The sequence below is a fragment of the Sciurus carolinensis genome (genome assembly GCF_902686445.1).
Source record: "Sciurus carolinensis chromosome Y unlocalized genomic scaffold, mSciCar1.2 scaffold_443_arrow_ctg1, whole genome shotgun sequence".
Lineage (NCBI taxonomy): Eukaryota > Metazoa > Chordata > Mammalia > Rodentia > Sciuridae > Sciurus > Sciurus carolinensis.
In genome coordinates, this window is record NW_025920115.1 from 98,368 (window position 1) to 118,152 (window position 19,785).

Here is a 19,785-nt window from a genome sequence, read left to right on the forward strand (position 1 = left end):
TGATACCTTAAAAAAAGGCTGTTATTGCCTGTCCCCATACAGCCTTCTTCTTAAAGCATGTTTTTCTGTAGATTTTACACGTTTTGGTAACACATTTTATACAAGTTTAAGCACTTTTTTCCTGTAAGTACAACGATAATATGTACAAGGCAGGTGTAAAGTGAAACAAAGTACATGAAAATAAATTACACAAAGATTGTAAAATGGTAGTAACTCGTTTCTTCACAAAAGCCAATTATAAGGAGCCTGAAATACACAGTCTTAAGAGACTGTTAGTAAAGACTTTCGTAAACACATTAAGTTCCTTGGAGTGTGCACCCGAAAAAGAACAGAAACAATATTAGTGTAGCTTTTCATCATTCGGCAAAACTGGAATAGTGTGTGACAAATTCTCTGCCCAACTGCGCTTGCTCGTGATTCTCTTTCTACTGCGCAGGCGTGACGTGCGCAGTACTTCCATTAAAAAAAAAAAAAAAGATCCGGCGACTGTATTTAAAATATTCTCTGTGTTCTGGAAAAATATTTAATTTGGTCGTTCGAGTGGAGGGTATGACTGTCTTTCCGTGGTGAACTCGGTCCTTCGTTTTCATCTTTTACTTATCATGCAAAACAACTGTCAGGTTCAGGTATAACGCGTAAAGAATAGATCCGCGGAGTGACACGACACTAGCAAAGGAAAAGCTGAGGGTCAAGATGGTGGCTGCAAAACTGAGAGCCATGAGGTTTAGTAAACAACTACGGGGATTAAACTAACTCTGGAATTTGGAAGCAAGTGAAGTTCCTCCGAGCCGCGGTGTTAGCTGGAAGTTCCATGCATCGCTGAAAAGACTGAATTTTATTTTACATCTTAGCATTCAGGTCGGAGATGGAGCCGATGTCGGATGACTTCCGACCGCCGCCTGAGTGCCCGGTGTTCGAACCCAGCTGGGCAGAATTTCGAGATCCTCTTGGCTACATAGCTAAAATCAGGCCCATCGCGGAGAAGTCAGGCATTTGCAAGATACGCCCACCTGCGGTAAGTCGCCAGACCGTAACTTGGAATGGAGGAAACGCTTTGATTTGCCTGAAGCTTCCTTTAACCTCGTAACAAGGCCTTAGCTTTAGGAACACAGAGAGAGTCCTGATAGTTTGACTCCTTCTGGCTTATTTCTCGTCATACTATCAAGTCACGGGCGTCAGGAAACTTATCCGAATAACATGGCCACATTCTTTGTGGTTATTAAGATTTGACTCCGAATGTTTCTGCACAAAGCCGTTAATATGTTCATCCATTTATAAGCCGGAAATATTAGCTATGTTTGTGCTTAGACTGAAGAAGTTTAACGTACTCAGAAGGACTTGATTTATAACAGAAACAGCCAATAAGATAGAAATTTGTATTGTTATTGTCCTCTTGGCCCGGAATATTTTTTTACTTTTCCTTAAGTTTGGAGTGTGTGAAAACAACAACAAAAAGGCAGAGGACTTGGGGAGAGGTCTCGCCTGTTAATTTCATATGCGAAACTATTAATTGAAACTGGCAGGAATTTGGCTTAATTAAAATATAAAATGCAAACAAATGAATCAGGGTTATGATACTAAACAGCGTAATGACTACATTAATTGACAGCCTTATGAACAGCACATTGCTCTTAAGGTTTCAGTCTGTCCACACATTTGCTTTTTTCTGTTTAGATGTTTATGTATTTCTTAGTATTGGTGATTGTAACAGATGCAGATTTTCCACAGTACTGGGGATAGAAAGAAATAATGGATTAGGTTTGAAATTAAAACAATTTTTACAAGTTAGGTTCGTTTTAATTCTTAAAACGTTATGTTTATTCGTCAGTGCCCTCCACACACCCCTTTAAAGTTGACTTCTAGGTCCAGGTTGTGGAGAGTTTTTGTTTGTTTTTTAATTCTGTTGATTTTTGAGTGTTGAGAAGGAGACATACCAAGAAGAGCATGGATCAATAGTTTGTTTTTTTGTTTTGTTTTTTTTATGGTTGCTTTTTTTTTTTTTTTAACTTCATTTCTAAGAAGCAATCATTGAAGGCCTTTGAAAATACAACACCAGGAGGGTGAAAACAAATGATTATAGTTCTTATCCTCTTCCTTCTCTATTGTGCTGTCATTGTCTACTTTTATTACTTCCTTTCAGGACTGGCAACCTCCTTTTGCAGTAGAAGTTGATAACTTTAGATTTACTCCTCGAATCCAGAGGCTGAATGAACTGGAGGTAAGATTGTGAAGTTCACTTTTATAGAGAACCTAAGTTCTAATCCTGCCTAATAGTTTTATAATATTGTAGTTAAAATGCATTGAAATCGTATACCTTTAATTTTAACTACGACTTCGTTCTCAGAATATTGATCTTTGAGGAACCTTTTCAAAATGTATTATTACTGTTTGTAAATGGTGGGAATAGGAGGAAGGCCTTAAATTTCTGGAAGTGATTCATGTATTCTGGAATAGAATGGTCTTAGAGCTATCATTTCTTTTCCCCATAACAACCTTTCATATCATTTTGAATTTCCTTAAGAAAGAAAAGGTGTCTTTAAAACGTCTTGAATAAATTAGGCTGTCAGAAGCAAGGATTGCATCTTAAAGCATCAAGCAAGTGTTTATATTCAGATTAGTATTAAATATAGAAAGCAAATAAATAATTTGACATTTTCTTTTACCGCTATTATTTTCAGTAGCATCAATGACTAGAAGCTCATTTTGCTTAAAAGTAAGAAGGTAATAATTCAGAAAATGAATTTTGACAAACATTTGACATAGAATAGAAAAATATTTTAGTCTTTCTGATTGCTTTATATGTAGACTTTAGTTGGATAACTGAAGGAAAACATTAAGTAGAGCCTAAAAAGTCTTGATCTAGCCATCTTGAAGCCCAAGAATAATTCTTATTTCCTCTTGAAGACCCAGCTTATATGAACTTTTTGTGGATGCTCATGGGAAGGTAGGTAGTAAAGAACTATAGGTACTGTAAGGTTACTGCTTCTTCATCTAGTTTACACTGGACCCAAAGTCGAGCTAAGGAATAAGAACCTCATAGGGCCTTCTCCTCCTCAGGCTCAGACAAGAGTGAAACTGAACTATTTGGATCAAATTGCAAAGTTCTGGGAAATCCAAGGCTCTTCATTAAAGATTCCCAATGTTGAGCGGAAGATCTTGGACCTCTACAGCCTTAGTAAGGTAAGAGTAGTTGATAGGCAAAGAAGATAGCTAAGTGACCTTCCATAGAGGGTGCTTGGTGGTAGAAAATTGTATCATTGTGGTAGGAAAGGGAAGAACGCAGAACCTGATAACATTCTTAATTTATTTGGGTCCTAAAATGGTTGGCATTGGGAGTGAGCCCATTCCCCAGATTTCAGGCCTTAGGACTGTATTGCTTTTTAAAGGTCTCTCCAGTGTGTTTACAACTTTTCACGGCCCTTTTTATTTTTTCAGATTGTAATGGAGGAGGGTGGCTATGAAGCCATTTGCAAGGACCGGCGGTGGGCCCGAGTTGCCCAGCGTCTTAACTACCCACCAGGAAAAAATATTGGCTCTCTACTACGATCTCACTATGAACGAATCATTTACCCCTATGAAATGTTTCAGTCTGGAGCCAACCTTGTGGTGAGGACCTTAGATGGTTTGGCGCCTAATATAATTTTATTCTTTTTGTTGTTTGGGCTTTTCTCCTGCATTGTGAAATTTGAAGTCTGTAGGTACAGTCAGAAGGTACAAGAATTGGCCCAGGGCAACCTATTTGCAGTAGAGAGTACTTACACTTACCCTATTACCACAACAGGTCCCCGACTTTTAAGACCTTTTAATGAACCAGACCTTAGGCTGGTGCATAAGACTTAAGATCAGAACTGCATAGTCCAAAGACCATGTTTCTTTTCATTCTGCTTTTCACTTTTTTCATAAAGTCCCTGGGGGAATTACCAGAATATGCACTGTATTTAAAGAGTATGAGGAGTAGAGTTATTTGAATTATAATATTTTTTAGGCTTGCGGTTATTGGCTATTTGTAAGTGTGACTCAATTCCTGACCCAGTCTTTTTCTTGTCCATCAGTGTAATACATGCCCATTTGACAGTGAGGAAAAAGACAAGGAATACAAACCCCACAGCATCCCCCTTCGACAGTCTGTCCAGCCTTCAAAGTTCAGCAGCTATAGTCGGCGGGCAAAAAGACTACAACCTGAAGTGAGTGTCTGTTTTCCTTCTTATAAGTAGACAAAAGTGGATCTGAAACTTGATCTTGGTGAAGATTCATTTTTTATTATATTTTTTCCTCCTGTTTTTAATATGAAATTGGTTCGGTTGGTTGGAAGTGAATTTCATTTATTTTGGTCATGATTATTACTTAGTTATTTTTTTCAGTTACACTATTTCACATTTTAAAAGCAAAAATAAACTTAATACACTTAATTTTTTGAAACAGCATGACTTGTAAAGTATATTGTACAATTTGTTTTTTAAAACTATTGGTTTTTTTCTGTGATCTTTTATATGATGGCTAGGAAACTTATGCAAGGAATGACACAGGAGAGGCTCAAGGAAAGTTTATTATACTGATAGTTTCTTAAGAATGAGTCACTACCTACTATAACAAACAATCAAAAATATGAACAGAATAGTCTTGTAACTTTTCATCTAGATAAGCCAGTTTTGAATATTCTACATAAAATGTTTTTCTTAATATTTTTTATTTCTCTAATGTAAGTTACAATGAAATAAATCAGATTGAAGTTGTACATTTTTAGTTTTGTGGCTTTATTTTTGAATGTCTGGTACAAGTGCTTGAACTCTGGGCCTTGTGCATTCTAGGCAAGGACTCCACAATTGAGGTGTTTTGTTTTGTTTTGTTTTGTTTTTTGTACCAGGGACTGAATCCAGGGGCACTTGACCACTGAGCCACATCCCCAACCCTTTTTTATATTTACTTTAGCGATAGGGCTGAGTTGTTTAGGTCCTCACTAAATTGCTGAGGCTGGATTTAAACTCATAGTTCTCCTGCCTCAGCCACCTCAGCCTTTGAGATTTTAGGCATGCATAACTACATCTAGCTTCAGACTTTTTAAATTTTATCTTAAAGTGGGTCTTGCAAAGTTTCCCTTGCTAGCTTAGCATTTGTGATTTTCTTGCTTTGTTCTCCTGTGTATCTGGAATTACAGACTTGTATCTAAATCATATTAAATTTTGCAATTTTTAAATATAAGTATATCGTACAAAAAAAATGAGAATTTTTAATTGAAATTCAACTGGATTCTATATTAATGCTTTATTTCTTTACAAAATAAATTGGGAAAAAGAAAAGAAAGACTAGTAGTGTGTGATAACTTGAAAACAAGTAAAGTCTGAAATTTCCAGTCTAGTATACAAAATTTTTCAAGATCAGTCAGATTTAGACGTCTTTTCTCTTGGAATACATTGTCCATTTTATTGGAAATTGTAATTAAAATTCTTGACCTAATAATATTCCTTGATGAATATCAGTCACATTTGCTTTATCCATTTATCTGTTAATAAGCCTTTGACTCTCTTAAAAGCATCATGTATCTTAGCTAGTGTGAATAGTGCTGCAGTAAACATGGACTTACAAATATCTTTGGTATATTGATGTATTTCCCTTGGATATGTACTTCAAAGTGATGTAGCTGGATCGTGTGATAGTTTTATTTTTAGCTTTTGAGGAAACTCCAGACTTTTCTTCCTGATGACTATACCAGTATACACTCTCTTCAGACACATATAAGAGTTTATTTTCCTCCACATGCTTGCCAGCATTTATTCTTTTATTTTTTTTGTTTGTTTGCTTGGTAATAAACATTCTAATTGGATCCAACAATATCTCATAGTTTTGATTTGATTTCTGTGATGGATAATGATAAGGCACACTTTTTCATTTATTGGCAGTTTATATTATTTCAAGAAGTGTTCTGATTATTTGCCCATTTTAAAATTAGATTACTTGTTTATTTTGTTAAGTATTTTTAATTCCTTATTTTAACCTTCTTTGAAATGAGTACTGGCAAATAAAATATTTTGTCTCTTGGTGCTTGATTATTCACTTTCAGAGATTTTTAATTTGTTGAAATAGTGTCAGTTTTTGCTTTTGTTTCCTGTACTTTGGGTTCCTATCCAGATTGTCATTTTCTATACCAGTGTCTTCAAGTGTTTCCCCTAAGATTTCCTATAGCAGTTTCAGTTCTTACATTGAGGCATTTGATCTGTTTTAAATTAATATTTGAATAGAGTAAGAAATTGGGTTGAATTTTCAGTCTTCTGCATACAGATTGCCATTTACCTAGCAACATTATGAAAAGACCCACCTATTTCTGTTAGTATTTTTGGTGAGTTTGAGAATCAGTAAGCTATAGACACATGGTGGTTGTTGTTGATGGAATCGATCTTCTATTCTAGAGTATAAATGTCTGTTTTTATGCTAATAACATCTTGGTCTTTTATTTGTTTTCTGTTGTTTTGACTTGTTTTCTGTAGTTAGGTCTTGAAATCAGGTATTGTGATGTCTGTCATTACTCTTTCTGCTCAAGATGGTTTGTGTTTTGGGAATCTTTTGTGTTTATGTATTTTATGTTGGTTATTTTTCTAGTTCTGTGAAAAATGCTGTTTAAGTATTTTGATTGGGATTATATCAATCTTTAGATTACTTTGGGTAGTATAGGCATTTAATTAGAATTAGTAGTATGGACTCTTAATTCTTCCAACCCATGAACATAGGAGTTCTTTCCATTTTTTGTAATCTTCAGTTGCTTTTTTCTTGCAATTTTCATTAAATCTTTCATGTCCTTGGTTAAATTTATCACTGGCATTTTGTGTGTGTGTGTGTATGTGTGTGTGTGTGTGTGTGTCTATCATGGATGGGTTTGTTTTTATCATTTGTTTCTCAGCAAATTTATTATTGGAGCAAGAAAAGTTACTAATTTTTATATGTTGTCTTTATAACCTACTACTTTGCTGAATTTGTTAATTAGTTGTAATAATCTTTTGATGGAATCCTTTTCTTTGTAAATAGAAAATCATAGCTCCAAATTTGTAATTCAACTTAATTCCTTCCTGATTGTTTGCCGTTTTTATTTCATTCTGTTTCCTAATTGGTCTGCCTAAAATGTCTAGAACTATTTTGAGTAAGAGCCATGAGAGAGGATATTGTCTTGTTCCTGATTTTAGAGGAAGTGCTTTTCAGTGTTCCTCCATTCACTCTGATGTTAGCTATAAGTTTTTGATGACTTTATTAAGTTGAGATATCTCCTCCTGTACCTAATTTGTTTAAGGCTTTTATGAAAGCCTAATAAATTTCATGAAATGTTTTTCTGTATCTCTTGGTGTGATAATGTGGTTCATTCTATTTATGTGATGTATTATGTTTGTTGATTTTTACATGGTGAAGCATACTTATATCCCTGCATGAAAAACAACATGGTCATGGTGAATGATACTTTTCATGTGTTATATTCAATTTGCTAGTGCTCTATTGAGAATTTTTGCACTCATCAGGGTAATTGGTTTCTAGTTTTCTTTTTTTGTTATGTCCTTATCTAGTTTTGGTAACAGGATAATGCTGGCTTCATAGAATGAGTTTGGAAGGATTCCCTCCCTTGATTCTTTGGAATAGTTTGAGAAGAATTATTTGCCAATCTTAATTTATAGAAGTGACTGATGACATGGAGAGATCAATGACTTTGAAAGAAAAGTTTAATGTTGTTCATAGTTCTCAAAATGAGTGACACAGCATACTACCCAGGATTACAGGGGTAAGTACCAATGTCAGTCAAGAGGCAGAAAACACAAATGGATCAACCTTAACCTTTATTGTAGTTTTTGCAGAAAGAACAAGGCAGAACAATTGTAACATTTTAGAATGGGCTAACTTAAACAATTCTAGGGTTTTGGAGCATAGGGACTGCCCTTAGTTTTCGTGTATTTGACTCTAGGTTGATTTTCAGAGGAGAAATAATGATTTTGTAGGTTACACCAAGGAATTGATTGTGGTTTTAACTCAAGATAGGTTCATTTATATATGAGAAGATGAATTTATCAACAAGGTGTTAACTTTTTCTGGTAATTAGGTCTGCAAGGGATCGCTCCTAAGCCTACAAGCACCCTCAACTTCCACACATTACAAAATATTAAAAACAAAAGATATATTTGATAGAGTAAATTGCATCGTTGTTTATAATGCCAAAATGTAGGAATAATTTCATTGTTCTATAATGAAAGAATAGGTTCTCTTAATTCTAGAATACCTTTATGAAACACAGCTGGATAGATGAATACACATAGATGTTTTCATACAGAGTACATAGTTGCACAAAATAATATGGGAAAAAGTATGTTATTTGTGTTTATATATGTGAGTTTTTATATAAAGAAGGAGTATATGATTTAAGTATATTTAAATTCATAGAAGAAAATATATAAGAAGAGAAGTTAAGTGGGAAGGATAAATGTAACAGGATTAACTTAAAAGTAGAATAAATTAAAGTATAAATAAAATATATCTCACAGTATCCACTAAAAACAGTTACGTGCTGAAAACAATCGAGATTTATTTACATACACACATAAATACATATGAGAATATATATTTTAACACATTAAGGATTTACATTTTCCCAAGTCTCTGAATGGTGGAGAGGAGACTCATTTCTGATTGTTTGCATTTAAAGAGAAGAGGAATCTTCTTTCAGCTTTGCATCTTTTATACCATTGCAGAAAGGAATTTGTTTATATTTGCTGAATTCTCTATAATGTAGCTTATAAAATTTGAACATCCTTTTCCTTGCCAACATGGTTATTTCATTATCTCTTTTGTAACATGAAAATACTGAGAAATAAGAATAACCTTCCAAATATTGGTTTTTTGTTTTTTGTTTTTAACCTAGCTATACCTTGTCCACAGGTAAACATTCACAAATGGATGAAGACTATTGGAAGCTTTTAATCTGTGTGATCTGTTTACCTTTATAACATCTAAGATGTTTTCCAAATCTGAAAGTCTATATGTTACCTACAAAGTATAATATCTGTACATGTAAATCTCACATCTTTGAACTTTTTTTTTTCAATAGCCAGAGCCCACAGAAGAGGACATTGAGAAAAATCCAGAGTTAAAGAAGCTACAAATATATGGGGCAGGCCCTAAGATGATGGGCTTGGGGCTCATGGCTAAGGATAAAACTCTACGGAAGAAAGGTAAACATTAACAGACTAGGTCAGTGTGAAAGGTAGAATATGAAATACCATGAGAGGGATGGTTTATAAATCCTGATGCCAGGAAAGGATGTTTTCAGAGTTCTTTCTGACTCTGCAGATAAAGAAAGGATCACATGTCCTCCCACTCTTACGGTGAAAGAAGAACCCAGTGGGGATGGGAAAGCGATGTCAACATTATCTAAAGAGGACTTGAGTCATAGCCTAGAACCCTGCACCAAGATGACTATGCGGTTGAGGAAGAATCACCACAATACCCAGTTTGTAAGAATTCACCTGTATTTTTTTAACATGTTTAAAACTCTTCAAATTAGATTATATTATTATTATAAGCATAATAATGATGACACATTACTTTCCTTTTATCCCTGAGCCCTTTAATAAGAAAAGATATGACCAAGAGAAGGAAGAAAATTTTCAAGGTATTAGAGGCAGGAGCACAGTTCCTCTTTATTTCTAGATTAGAATTTTCCACCCAACTATATTCTCTCTTTTCAACTCTTTGTAAGCATCTTCTGAATTTTCATAACTTAATTTTATAGGAGATAATTTTGTCACATATAAATTGTGTGAAAAAACAATTTATTTCTAGTAAATGCTTTAGGACTCTGTCACTTTTACGTAGTAGTTTCTCTCTTTTGTAATTTTATTTACTTATGTACTTTGTGCAATTCATTCTCTCTCTCTCCTTTTGTAACCTTTTTTTCCTCCTCCTACCCGAAAGATTTTTATAATCCCCTACACTCTGCCTTTTTTTTTTTTAGTGTTTTTTGTCATCTTTCTCTTCAGCTAATTTCACTGTTTTGATCATTTATGCCTTCCTGTTGTGAAACTGTTAATGTTAAGAGAAGGCTTATCTTTGAACAGACATTTTATATTGCATTTGGACTCTCATATTTCTCCTGATAATCTGCATCCAGTAACTGAGAAGTTATCTTTATTACCACTATCCTATCCTCATTTGTCCTGTGTTTTGCTTAGATTGTCATAGATAGTTCTTATCCAAATCTGAGAATCATTACTTTTCTATCAGCCCTACTGTAGTTGTTTACTAGTTGTATTTTTATTTTATTTTTAATTAAAGTATAACTTGGATACCAGAAAATAAGTAGATTAGTTTTACTTATTTGCTCTTTCTGTATTGGACAGTATATTCTCTTTCATGTTGTTATATTTGAAAAAGGTATATGTATAATGATTTCTTCTGTTTTGTTTTATTGTCTTCAACTTTCATACAATTTATCTATTTTACTGCTCAATGGATTTTTTTTTTTGGTAAATTCCAATTCTTGACTACTATGAACATTAAATATTAAAATATTTGCCTGAAAGGCACTGTGTTACTTAAAGTAACATATATAGATATTTCTGTTGTGTAAAAATAATGTATAGATAAGGTTAAAATTGTTGTGACAATATTAGGTTATTGTCAGTACTTTTCAATAATGATTGACCTGTTTACATTCCTAATTAAATAAATTACAGTTCCAATTTCTGCATGTCTTCACTAATACTTAAAATTGACAATTTTTGTTTTTACTTTTTATTAGTATATTGTAATTATACATAAAAGTGGGGTTTGTTGTGACACTTGTATATGCACATAATAGTTTGTTCCCCCCTCCTTCTCTTTAATTCTCTTCCTCTGTTCTACTCTTCTCTATTCTGTTTTGTTACTGGATTATACTCATATATAGAAGTAGGACACTTAGTCTTGACATTTTAGCCATTCTACAAGATATATGCAGTGATTTCATTGTAGTTTTAGTTAGCATTATCTTGGTTTTTTAATATTAAGCATTTTTTATGTTGATTGTGATTTTCATCTTACAGAGTTTTTGCTTATAATTCTCTTGAATTTTGTTGTTTCTCTATTGTCAATTTTCTGGTTTTTTTTAGGCAAGGTTGTACAAATGCATGCGTGGTGGGTGTGTGGGTGTGTGTAATCTGTGTATTATTTATTTACATGTAGTCCTTCACTCATTCAGCAAATTTTTTCTCCCATTCTATGCATTATCTCCATTCATTAATGATGAATTGTGATCATTTTTATTTCTGTATTCTAGTATAGTCAGTCTTATTCACTACAGATAATTTTTTAAAATGTGAATCTACCGTAATAAAAATTTATTATGTTTTCTTTTTTTGTCCTTAGTACTAGAGTTTTTCAATAGTATTGTAAGAATCCAGGTTCTTCAGCCTTTTCTTAATGTTTATGCTTACCATTGTGTCTCTGACTGGAACACTATTTAAACCAGACATTTTTAGAGTGAGAACGATTATCTATTAAGCTATTGACTAGGAGAATAGGTATACTTGGTGATTCAGTCTTTTGACCATTTTTATTTATTTTACCTTCTATACCATTTATTTTCAACAATGTGTAACCCTATAAATGATTCATGCTAGTTATATCTTTGTAATGTTGGTTGCATTTCTGAAACATAAAGTCTTCATTGCTTCCAGAGCACCTTAAATATGATTCATTTATTAATGTATCATATTATTTTGTTACTTATTTATATACTGTTGTATTTTCTATTTGGATAGTAAACTCATGAGCAAACATGGCATGATAGTCAATGTTAAGAGTGGATGAACTAGAAACCTGAAATTGGTTACCATGGAACAAGTAGCTTTTATTTTTACATTTTCCTAGATTGATTCATATGTTTGCCGAATATGCTCCCGGGGGGATGAAGATGATAAGCTGCTTCTCTGTGATGGCTGTGAAGATAATTATCACATCTTTTGCCTATTGCCACCCCTTCCTGACATTCCTAGAGGGGTGTGGAGGTGCCCAAAGTGCATCTTGGCAGTAAGTCTTGTCTATCATGTCTATCATTTATGTTTTAATTTTAGTGCTTATTAATTTTCTTTCATTTCTCTTCCTGAACCAAGGGAAACTAAAAGTATGTAATAATTTCTATCCTTTTTTGAGTACATTTTGGTTACATATTTCAAGAATATGTGAGTACACTAGCCATGAGATGGTAGACCTTAAACCAGAGAGAAAGGACAGTTATTAGATGACTTCAACTATGGAAGCAAAGTATTTTACTAGATACTATAGAAATTTTCCTAACTGGAAACATAAGAAAACTTGAAGTTATAGAGTAAGATATAGAATACAACCTAATGAAACTTCCTTAGACCTAGTCATAGTAACTCTTTACCTGCTACCTTTGTTTTGCTAAAATACTTTCTTATTTCAGGAGTGTAAGCGGCCCCCTGAAGCTTTTGGTTTTGAACAGGCTACCCAGGAGTACACTTTGCAGAGTTTTGGTGAGATGGCTGATTCCTTCAAGGCTGACTACTTCAACATGCCTGTGCATGTATGTAGGGGACTGGGATGATGTAGATTAGTGTCTGGTGATTTTATTTCTTGTGAAGACATGGGCCAAAGTATAATGGGCTATAATCATCTTTTCACCTGATATCATAGATGGTGCCTACAGAGGTCGTGGAGAAGGAATTCTGGAGGTTGGTAAGCAGCATTGAGGAAGATGTGACAGTTGAATATGGAGCAGACATTCATTCCAGAGAATTTGGTAGTGGCTTTCCTGTCAGCAATAGCAAGCGGAACCTATCCCCTGAGGAAGAGGTAATATAGTTGATGTATATTAATATTATGATAAAACAAAGTAAAATTTGTTGTCCTCATGTTCTCTCCCATAGGTTTATTTTCAGGAACAAGGGATAAGGATGAGATTTAATACTGTTGGATGATCTGTTAGTTACCCAGCATTTGAACAGCCATCATTTTACTACCACTTTTTTTTACTGATATGATAACAGTGTGGTAACTCAATATGATCATTTAGGAGCTGTATTACTTCTTCATCTTTCTGTAAATGTAGATATTGGAAGGTATCACTTCTTGGTTATACATAGAGAAAAAAAAAGTTCAGTGATGGATTTATTACAGTTTAAAAGAACTATAAAAGGGTCTTCAAGAAGAACCCTAGCATAGTGATGGATTCTTGTAGACTCAGAAGGCTGAGGAGAATTTTAAATCCAAAGTCTACGTTAGCAACCTAGTGAGACACTTGCTCAGAGGATTGTAAAAGGATTATGGTTTGTGGCTCAATGGCAAAAGGTCTCTGGATTCAGTCTCCAGTACTAAAAAAAAAAAAAAAGAAAAGAAAAAGAAAAAATCAGTGCCTTCATTAAATTTGCCATGTGTTTACATGAAGAATAATACAGAAATCACTCATTTTATCCTTTAATAGAAAATGATATCTTGTATCAGAGACCTTACAGATGTCCTAAATTCTGATAATATTAAAATTTTCCTTCAGTATAAAAACAAGATAGAGTGACATATTTGGGAAGAGGAAGCTAAAAAGTTTTCTTCCTTACATATTATAGGGATTATGATAATTATATCATATAATATGTAATATATAACATAAAATAATATAATATGGAATTCCACCTATAATTTTTGTCATGTTGACTAGATGACCAGAGTCCAGAGAATGAATTTTTGACTTTGTTTATAGATTGACCTTTAGACAGAAGATCCGGATAGCAAAAATAGTGGTAGCTATAAAATTTTTAGTAAAGCTCATCTAGTTTTTATGTATATGTACTGTTTAGCTATTTATAGATTATAGATGTAGATATCTGTGTAATTTCTACTGTATATGTAATATCACTTTATTTTGCCATGTATCTTTTTAAATAGAAGTATGTTATGGAAAACATAAAATTCTGATTTATATTTATATGAAAATGGTGGCAAATTACCATAAGTCTCCATTGGTAATACTTGGGTGTACATCCAGTTGTATTTTGAAATTAAATAAAAATTCATGATGTTTGAAATCACACAGAAAAGTAGCCTTTTTGTTAACTATAAAACATAGTAATTAAATTCTTAAAACCACATTTCAGTGTGAAGACTAAAGATTTCAAACATGCTTACATTAAACAGCATGCTTTTCTACAAATCATATATTCTCACTCTCCAAAATTGAGCCATTATCATATGCTTTGAAATTTCATCTGCATTGTCCTTAGCTTTAATTCATCAGCTTTTCACTATTGTATAATATTCCATCCCAAATTCATACTATCAGCATCATTTATATCTTCCTATTGGGTTTCCTCCAGTGCTTGGTTGATAACTGGCAGTGTAAGAACATTCTTTATTTCTACTTTGTATTTGGAATTGCATTGCAATATAATCAGAATTGTTTAATAAAGGGATATGCAAACTTTGCTCTAACTAGTGAGAAAACTTCGTTCTTATCTTGATCAATAATGTTGGACTGCTAATTAGAAGCCATAAAATTTACTCAAAGCTGCGTACTTTGTTTCATTAATTAATGAGGCCAAATACTTTTCATTAGGGTTAGTTGTACAGTTGTACAACTGATTTATGTTGCCGATAAACTGTTAGAAGTCCTCAGGCATGTACATATGTATAATATATATCTACATATCTATGGACCTGAATATGTGCAGTATATTTGTATATAATAAACCCTTCCAGACAGACTATACTATAATTAATTTGACAGTTTTTATGAAACACATAAATACCAGGATCTCTTCTGTCCCTGAATTCTAGATCTAGGGTTTTGTTTTGTTTTGTTTTTGTTTTTTTTGTTTTTACTTATTGTCCTATGTACTTAGAATTTAGATGTATAATTTTGTAACTAATATAGAGCTGTTTGAAAAAAATTAGTTGATGCCTTCTTTTAACTGAAGAATTGCTCAGTTTTCATTTATTGTGATAACTAGTGATTTTCTTCCATTTTCACTATGAACTTAATTTCTAATACTTCTTTTATTTTGTTTCTAATTGGTTTCTCATTCCATCTTAATTGCTTTTAATTCAGCAAATATGAAAGTCTATAAGTAGACTTTTCTTAACACTTTGAGTAACTTTAACATTACTTTTGTTTTTCTTACTCCTGAGGGATAATCCAGTAGACTGTCACTATTCTGTTCATTCCCTCTAACATGTAAAATTTTGGAGTGTCCTCTTTTAGTTTTCAACAAAATTTTACTTATATTTCTAGGTTTCTCGTGTATGGCTTTGTCCCGTTTACTTTTTGCGCCCCCCCCCCCCCTTTATTTTTTTGGTTTTTCTTGACTTGTTTTTTTGCTCATCATCTCATCTTTTTTACAACTTGGATCTTTTTACCATGGCCTGTCTATATTTAAAGTAAATTATTGAGGCATTTATTAAAAAGAAATTTTAGTTAATTATTTTCTTTTTATTTGTGAATACAAATTCTGTCTTTATTCTTGAAGTTGTTTCTCTTCTTTTCTGTCAAATACATTTTTAAAAAATCTTATCTTGGTGTCTTTTTGAAGTCTTCTCTAAAGTACTGTAATTTTTTTACCTAGGCTGTTGTTAAGATCTCTTTATTTTTATTTGACCTGCTGGGGATTTGGAGGATTTCTCATTGGAAAATTCAGCTTTCACCAATTCTGTGAAATCTGTGGCAATTAGACCCTCTTTCAGACTTTGTTTCTTCTAAAAATTCTAATTAGCTAGATTTTCTAGTAAATTTCTCATACATGTTTTTTAATTTGTCATTTTTCTATGTTACTATTGTGTTCTAAATTTTTAAATATGTTTTCTTAATCTATTAAATTTCTAAAATACATTTTATAATTTTAGAATTGCTGGTTTTAGATTTTTCTAGTAAATATTGAGAAAATTTCTTCTTTGTGTTTACTTTACTGTGCTTTTGTCTTCACTAACTCATAATTACTGTGTAGTATTGACTACCTATAGTGCTCTTTGATATTTTTCCCCAACAAATTTTCACTAATTTCACAACCCCATTCATTTATTGTGACCTTGTTTTGATTAGTTTATTATGAATTCTTTGAGCTATATACAATCATGGAACAAGGTTTTTAAATGTTCTACTTAAGGATACTTACACGATCTCTGTTAAATATCTAAGGACACTATAATCCAAATATTTTACAAAAACATGTTTGTCTTGATATTTTCATGTATGAATTCTAGCCATACATAATATATTTTGATAGACCATGAATGCATCTGGATAAAACTTCTCACAAGCATTTTTCTTTCTGTTCTCTTCACAGAAGCTAAGATAGGCAAATATGTTCAGTATGTTGTTCCTCCATTTTCCTGCCAGAAGGGTAGTGTTTGTCACAGCTATCATTACGTTACATTGCCATCTCTTATATCCTCTCCTTTGGAAGTATCAAGCCTTTTTTTTTCTATCTTACAAACCTTGATATCCAAAAATTAATTGACTCAAGGGAAACATCAGTTACAGAACTTCTATTCATACATGCTTTTTCTTGGTTTTGTCTTCTAAACATTTTCCTTATTTTCCTTATATCTAAGTCATACTTAAAATTTATATGCAGCACCTGAGGTGCTTTGTGATTTCTTTGAATATCTAAATAATCACCTGAAAAATGAAGCTGTATATATTAAATGGCAATCCAGAAGTTTTTCACTGTATTTTTCAGCAATAAAGCAGGTAAGTGTAATTCTGTTGTTGTTTTTTTTTAAATCTTTTTTCTGTTCATGATTCTGTTCATGATAGTATCAAAGAAAATCAGAGCCTGACAGAAGTTCAAATATTGATGGCAAATTTTATTCAGGATTATTGCAATTTAGAAAATGAAAATTTCATATAGAATTAAACTTTGTTTCCAAATACAACACAAGTTGGAGTTTACAGTTAAGTAGGAAAGTGAGTGTTAGATGGAAAATTACATTGACTCTGGGGAGAATGACTGAAGTTGTGCCAAAAGTAAAATGTTTTGACCAAATGTTCAAATGTCAGAAGTAAAATCCTTAACTGTGCTGACTTGAGAGTTCTTTGTGAAAACTGGATTTTACAAGAAAGTGCAGAGATGGCCCTAAGATGAGTTTTACAAAACTGATTAAAATTTAGCCAACCTAAAAATCCTTTGTCAGTAATGCTTCTTTTTTCTCTCTCTCTCTTTTTTTTCCCTAGTGCATTACAGTTATATATAATTTTTGGAGTTCATTTTCACATAATTATACAGCTTGGAATATACTTTGCTCCAATTTAATGCCCAGTATTTCCTCTTTTTCTCCTTCTCCACTTCCTATTCCCTCTCCTCCATTCTACTGATCTTTCTTTATATATTTATTTTTATAAGTAGTGCTTTATAGATATACATCAAAGTGAAATTCACTATTGTGTGTATGCATATGTAAACATATTTATATACACATACATACATACGTTTTTGTGTGTACGTATATACAGACATATACATATGTAGGGTTACTATGGTCAGTTTTAGTCCACAGTTTGTCCTGTTTTCTATACCTCCTTCCCCAAGTCTCCTTCCTTTACTCCACTGATCACTCTTCTGTTTTCACGGGATTACTTTCCCCTCCCAGACACACATTTTTTCTTATTTTGTCTAGCCTCTCCACATGAGAGAAATCATTTGACTCTTCAACTTTGTGTTTGCTTATTTCAGTTAGCATGATGGTTTCAGTAAACTATCCATTTACTGGCAAATGTCATAATTTTATCCTTCTTTGTGACTGAATAAAACTCCCTTGTGTGTGTATACCATATTTTCTTTATCCACTCATATGTTGATGGACCTCTAGATTGGTTTTATAACTTGCCTATGTGAATTACATTATCATAAACCTTTTTATGACTGTATCCCTTTAGTATGTTGATTTTACTTCTTTTGGATAATACAAGGAATGGGATAGCTGGGTTCCTTTCCTAGTTTTTTGAGGAATTTCCATACTGCTTTCAGAGTGTTTTTTGTAATCTGCAGTCCTACCAACAATGTATTGACTGTTACCTTTTCCCCACATCCTCACCCACACTTACTATTTGTATTCTTGATAATTGCGTCTCTTACTGGAGTGAGAAGAAGTCTCAATGTAGTTTTGATTTGCATTTCTCCGATTGCAGTGGATGTTCAACATTTTTTCATATGTTTGTTGGCTGTTTGTATTTCTTCTTTTGAGAAGCACCTCGTTATTTCTGTTGACCATTTGTTAATTGGACTGTTCGGTTTTTTTGGTAATAAGTCTTTTGAGTTCTTTATTTATTCTTAATAGTAATTCCATATTTTAAGAACTGGTGGCAAAGACATTCTCCCATTGTGCAGGCTCTCTCTTTATACCTTTGTTTCCTTTGCTGTACAGGACATTTTAATTTATGCTATTCCACTTACTGATTGTTGGCTTTATTTCTTGAACTTTAGAAGTCTTGTAAAGAAAGTTGATGTGTGTGCTAGTATGTTGGAGTGTTGACCCTAAGTTTTCTTGTAGCACTTGCAGAGCTAATGAGACTATTTTTAATTAGTCTTCATTAAGCCTTGAATATGTTGACCACACTTTGTTATTTTAAACATTCATCTAAGCTAATTTAAAAATAACCTAAACTTACTAATTCATAAAAAGGTATTTGTTTTGAACATTTTTTTTTACAAGTAAGAATTTTAGTCTCTTAGTGCAGGTAAAATAGAAACAAAGACTTGGAAGATTTTATAAAAACCATTGTTCTCAAAGACATTGCAATATAATATTGACTTAAGATTTATTTTTTATTACTAATCTTAGTGACTATGGAAAATTAATAGTAGCTAAGAATATGAAATACATTAATCTGTTTCTATTAGTTATTTGTTTTATGCTTCCTTACTCCAAGCATACAAGTTTTCTCAAATGGTAAGTGTCAAGGGTTTTATCAGATAAAAATGGAATATGAGTGGTTTTCCTTTTAAGTTTAATAGAGGTATAGCCATTAATTATCTCTTTATACATGGCAGTATGATTCCAGAATAATGCTGAACCCAAAATAATGGTGGAATCAGATGTGAAAATAGATAAACTTTACAATGTCTGTAAGGATTTGAGAGAGAGTAGCACCAGAGGGGAAGTTGAAGGGGAGAATATAGTTTTTGTCTTTGCTTTGATAACTTTGAAATGTGTCTGTAAGGGTATAAGTTAGATAAACATCAATTTTCAAGGAAAATTCCATGGTAAAGGTAAATATTGGAAAGTCATCAGGTACAAATTGCATTATGAAGATTAGATGAGATCATGGATCATTTGAGTATATTTCGCAAAATTAAAAGAGAATTATAATTTAAGAAGAAAGTTTTCTAAATGCAAGATCAAAGTTTTTCAAGATACTGGTGATAGCTCAGATGAGGGAAACATATTTATTTCCTCATTGCAAGAGTAGTATTTCTTCATTTGGTGTGCTGCATTTTATCTATTGGCTCATCAAATGACATTTGGATTTTCATTTCTTGACAGATTTGAATAGAGCTACTTATTCACTTGGTGATATTCTATGAATATGCCTTTTCATTTCCATTGGATAAATGGCAGTGAATATTTAACTTGATAGAAATTACCAAACCATTTTTTAAAGTGGCTATTGCATCCTGCATTCCTGTTAGCAATGTATGAATTATAGCCATGTGCTACAACATTGACTAAAATAATAGGTATTTCCTATGGTTTTAACTTGCATTTGAATAATTTTTCATGTTTTATATCTTTCTTTTCTTTTAAAGGTCTGTTCATATCTTTTTTTTTTCTTTT

The 19,785-nt window shown here is 32.6% G+C and overlaps 1 protein-coding gene across 3 annotated transcripts in view; it reads left to right on the forward strand.

Moving 5' to 3' along the window:
• The first annotated feature begins 476 nt into the window (after positions 1 to 476).
• The window catches only part of LOC124973562 (lysine-specific demethylase 5D), a 46,257-nt gene continuing 26,948 nt past the window's right edge, over positions 477 to 19,785 (forward strand). For 2 of the 3 annotated variants that reach the window (XM_047537435.1, XM_047537436.1), the window contains exons 1-10: positions 477 to 1,015; positions 2,141 to 2,218; positions 3,058 to 3,180; positions 3,436 to 3,606; positions 4,053 to 4,184; positions 9,074 to 9,197; positions 9,316 to 9,479; positions 11,875 to 12,033; positions 12,431 to 12,550; positions 12,661 to 12,819. In XM_047537435.1, coding sequence (XP_047393391.1) covers positions 866 to 1,015; positions 2,141 to 2,218; positions 3,058 to 3,180; positions 3,436 to 3,606; positions 4,053 to 4,184; positions 9,074 to 9,197; positions 9,316 to 9,479; positions 11,875 to 12,033; positions 12,431 to 12,550; positions 12,661 to 12,819 — 1,380 coding nt within the window. In that variant the 5' untranslated portion in view covers positions 477 to 865. Of the gene's footprint in view, positions 1,016 to 2,140; positions 2,219 to 3,057; positions 3,181 to 3,435; positions 3,607 to 4,052; positions 4,185 to 7,563; positions 7,757 to 9,073; positions 9,198 to 9,315; positions 9,480 to 11,874; positions 12,034 to 12,430; positions 12,551 to 12,660; positions 12,820 to 19,785 lie in introns of those variants that run through there. The other variant, XM_047537437.1, reaches the window with a different exon arrangement.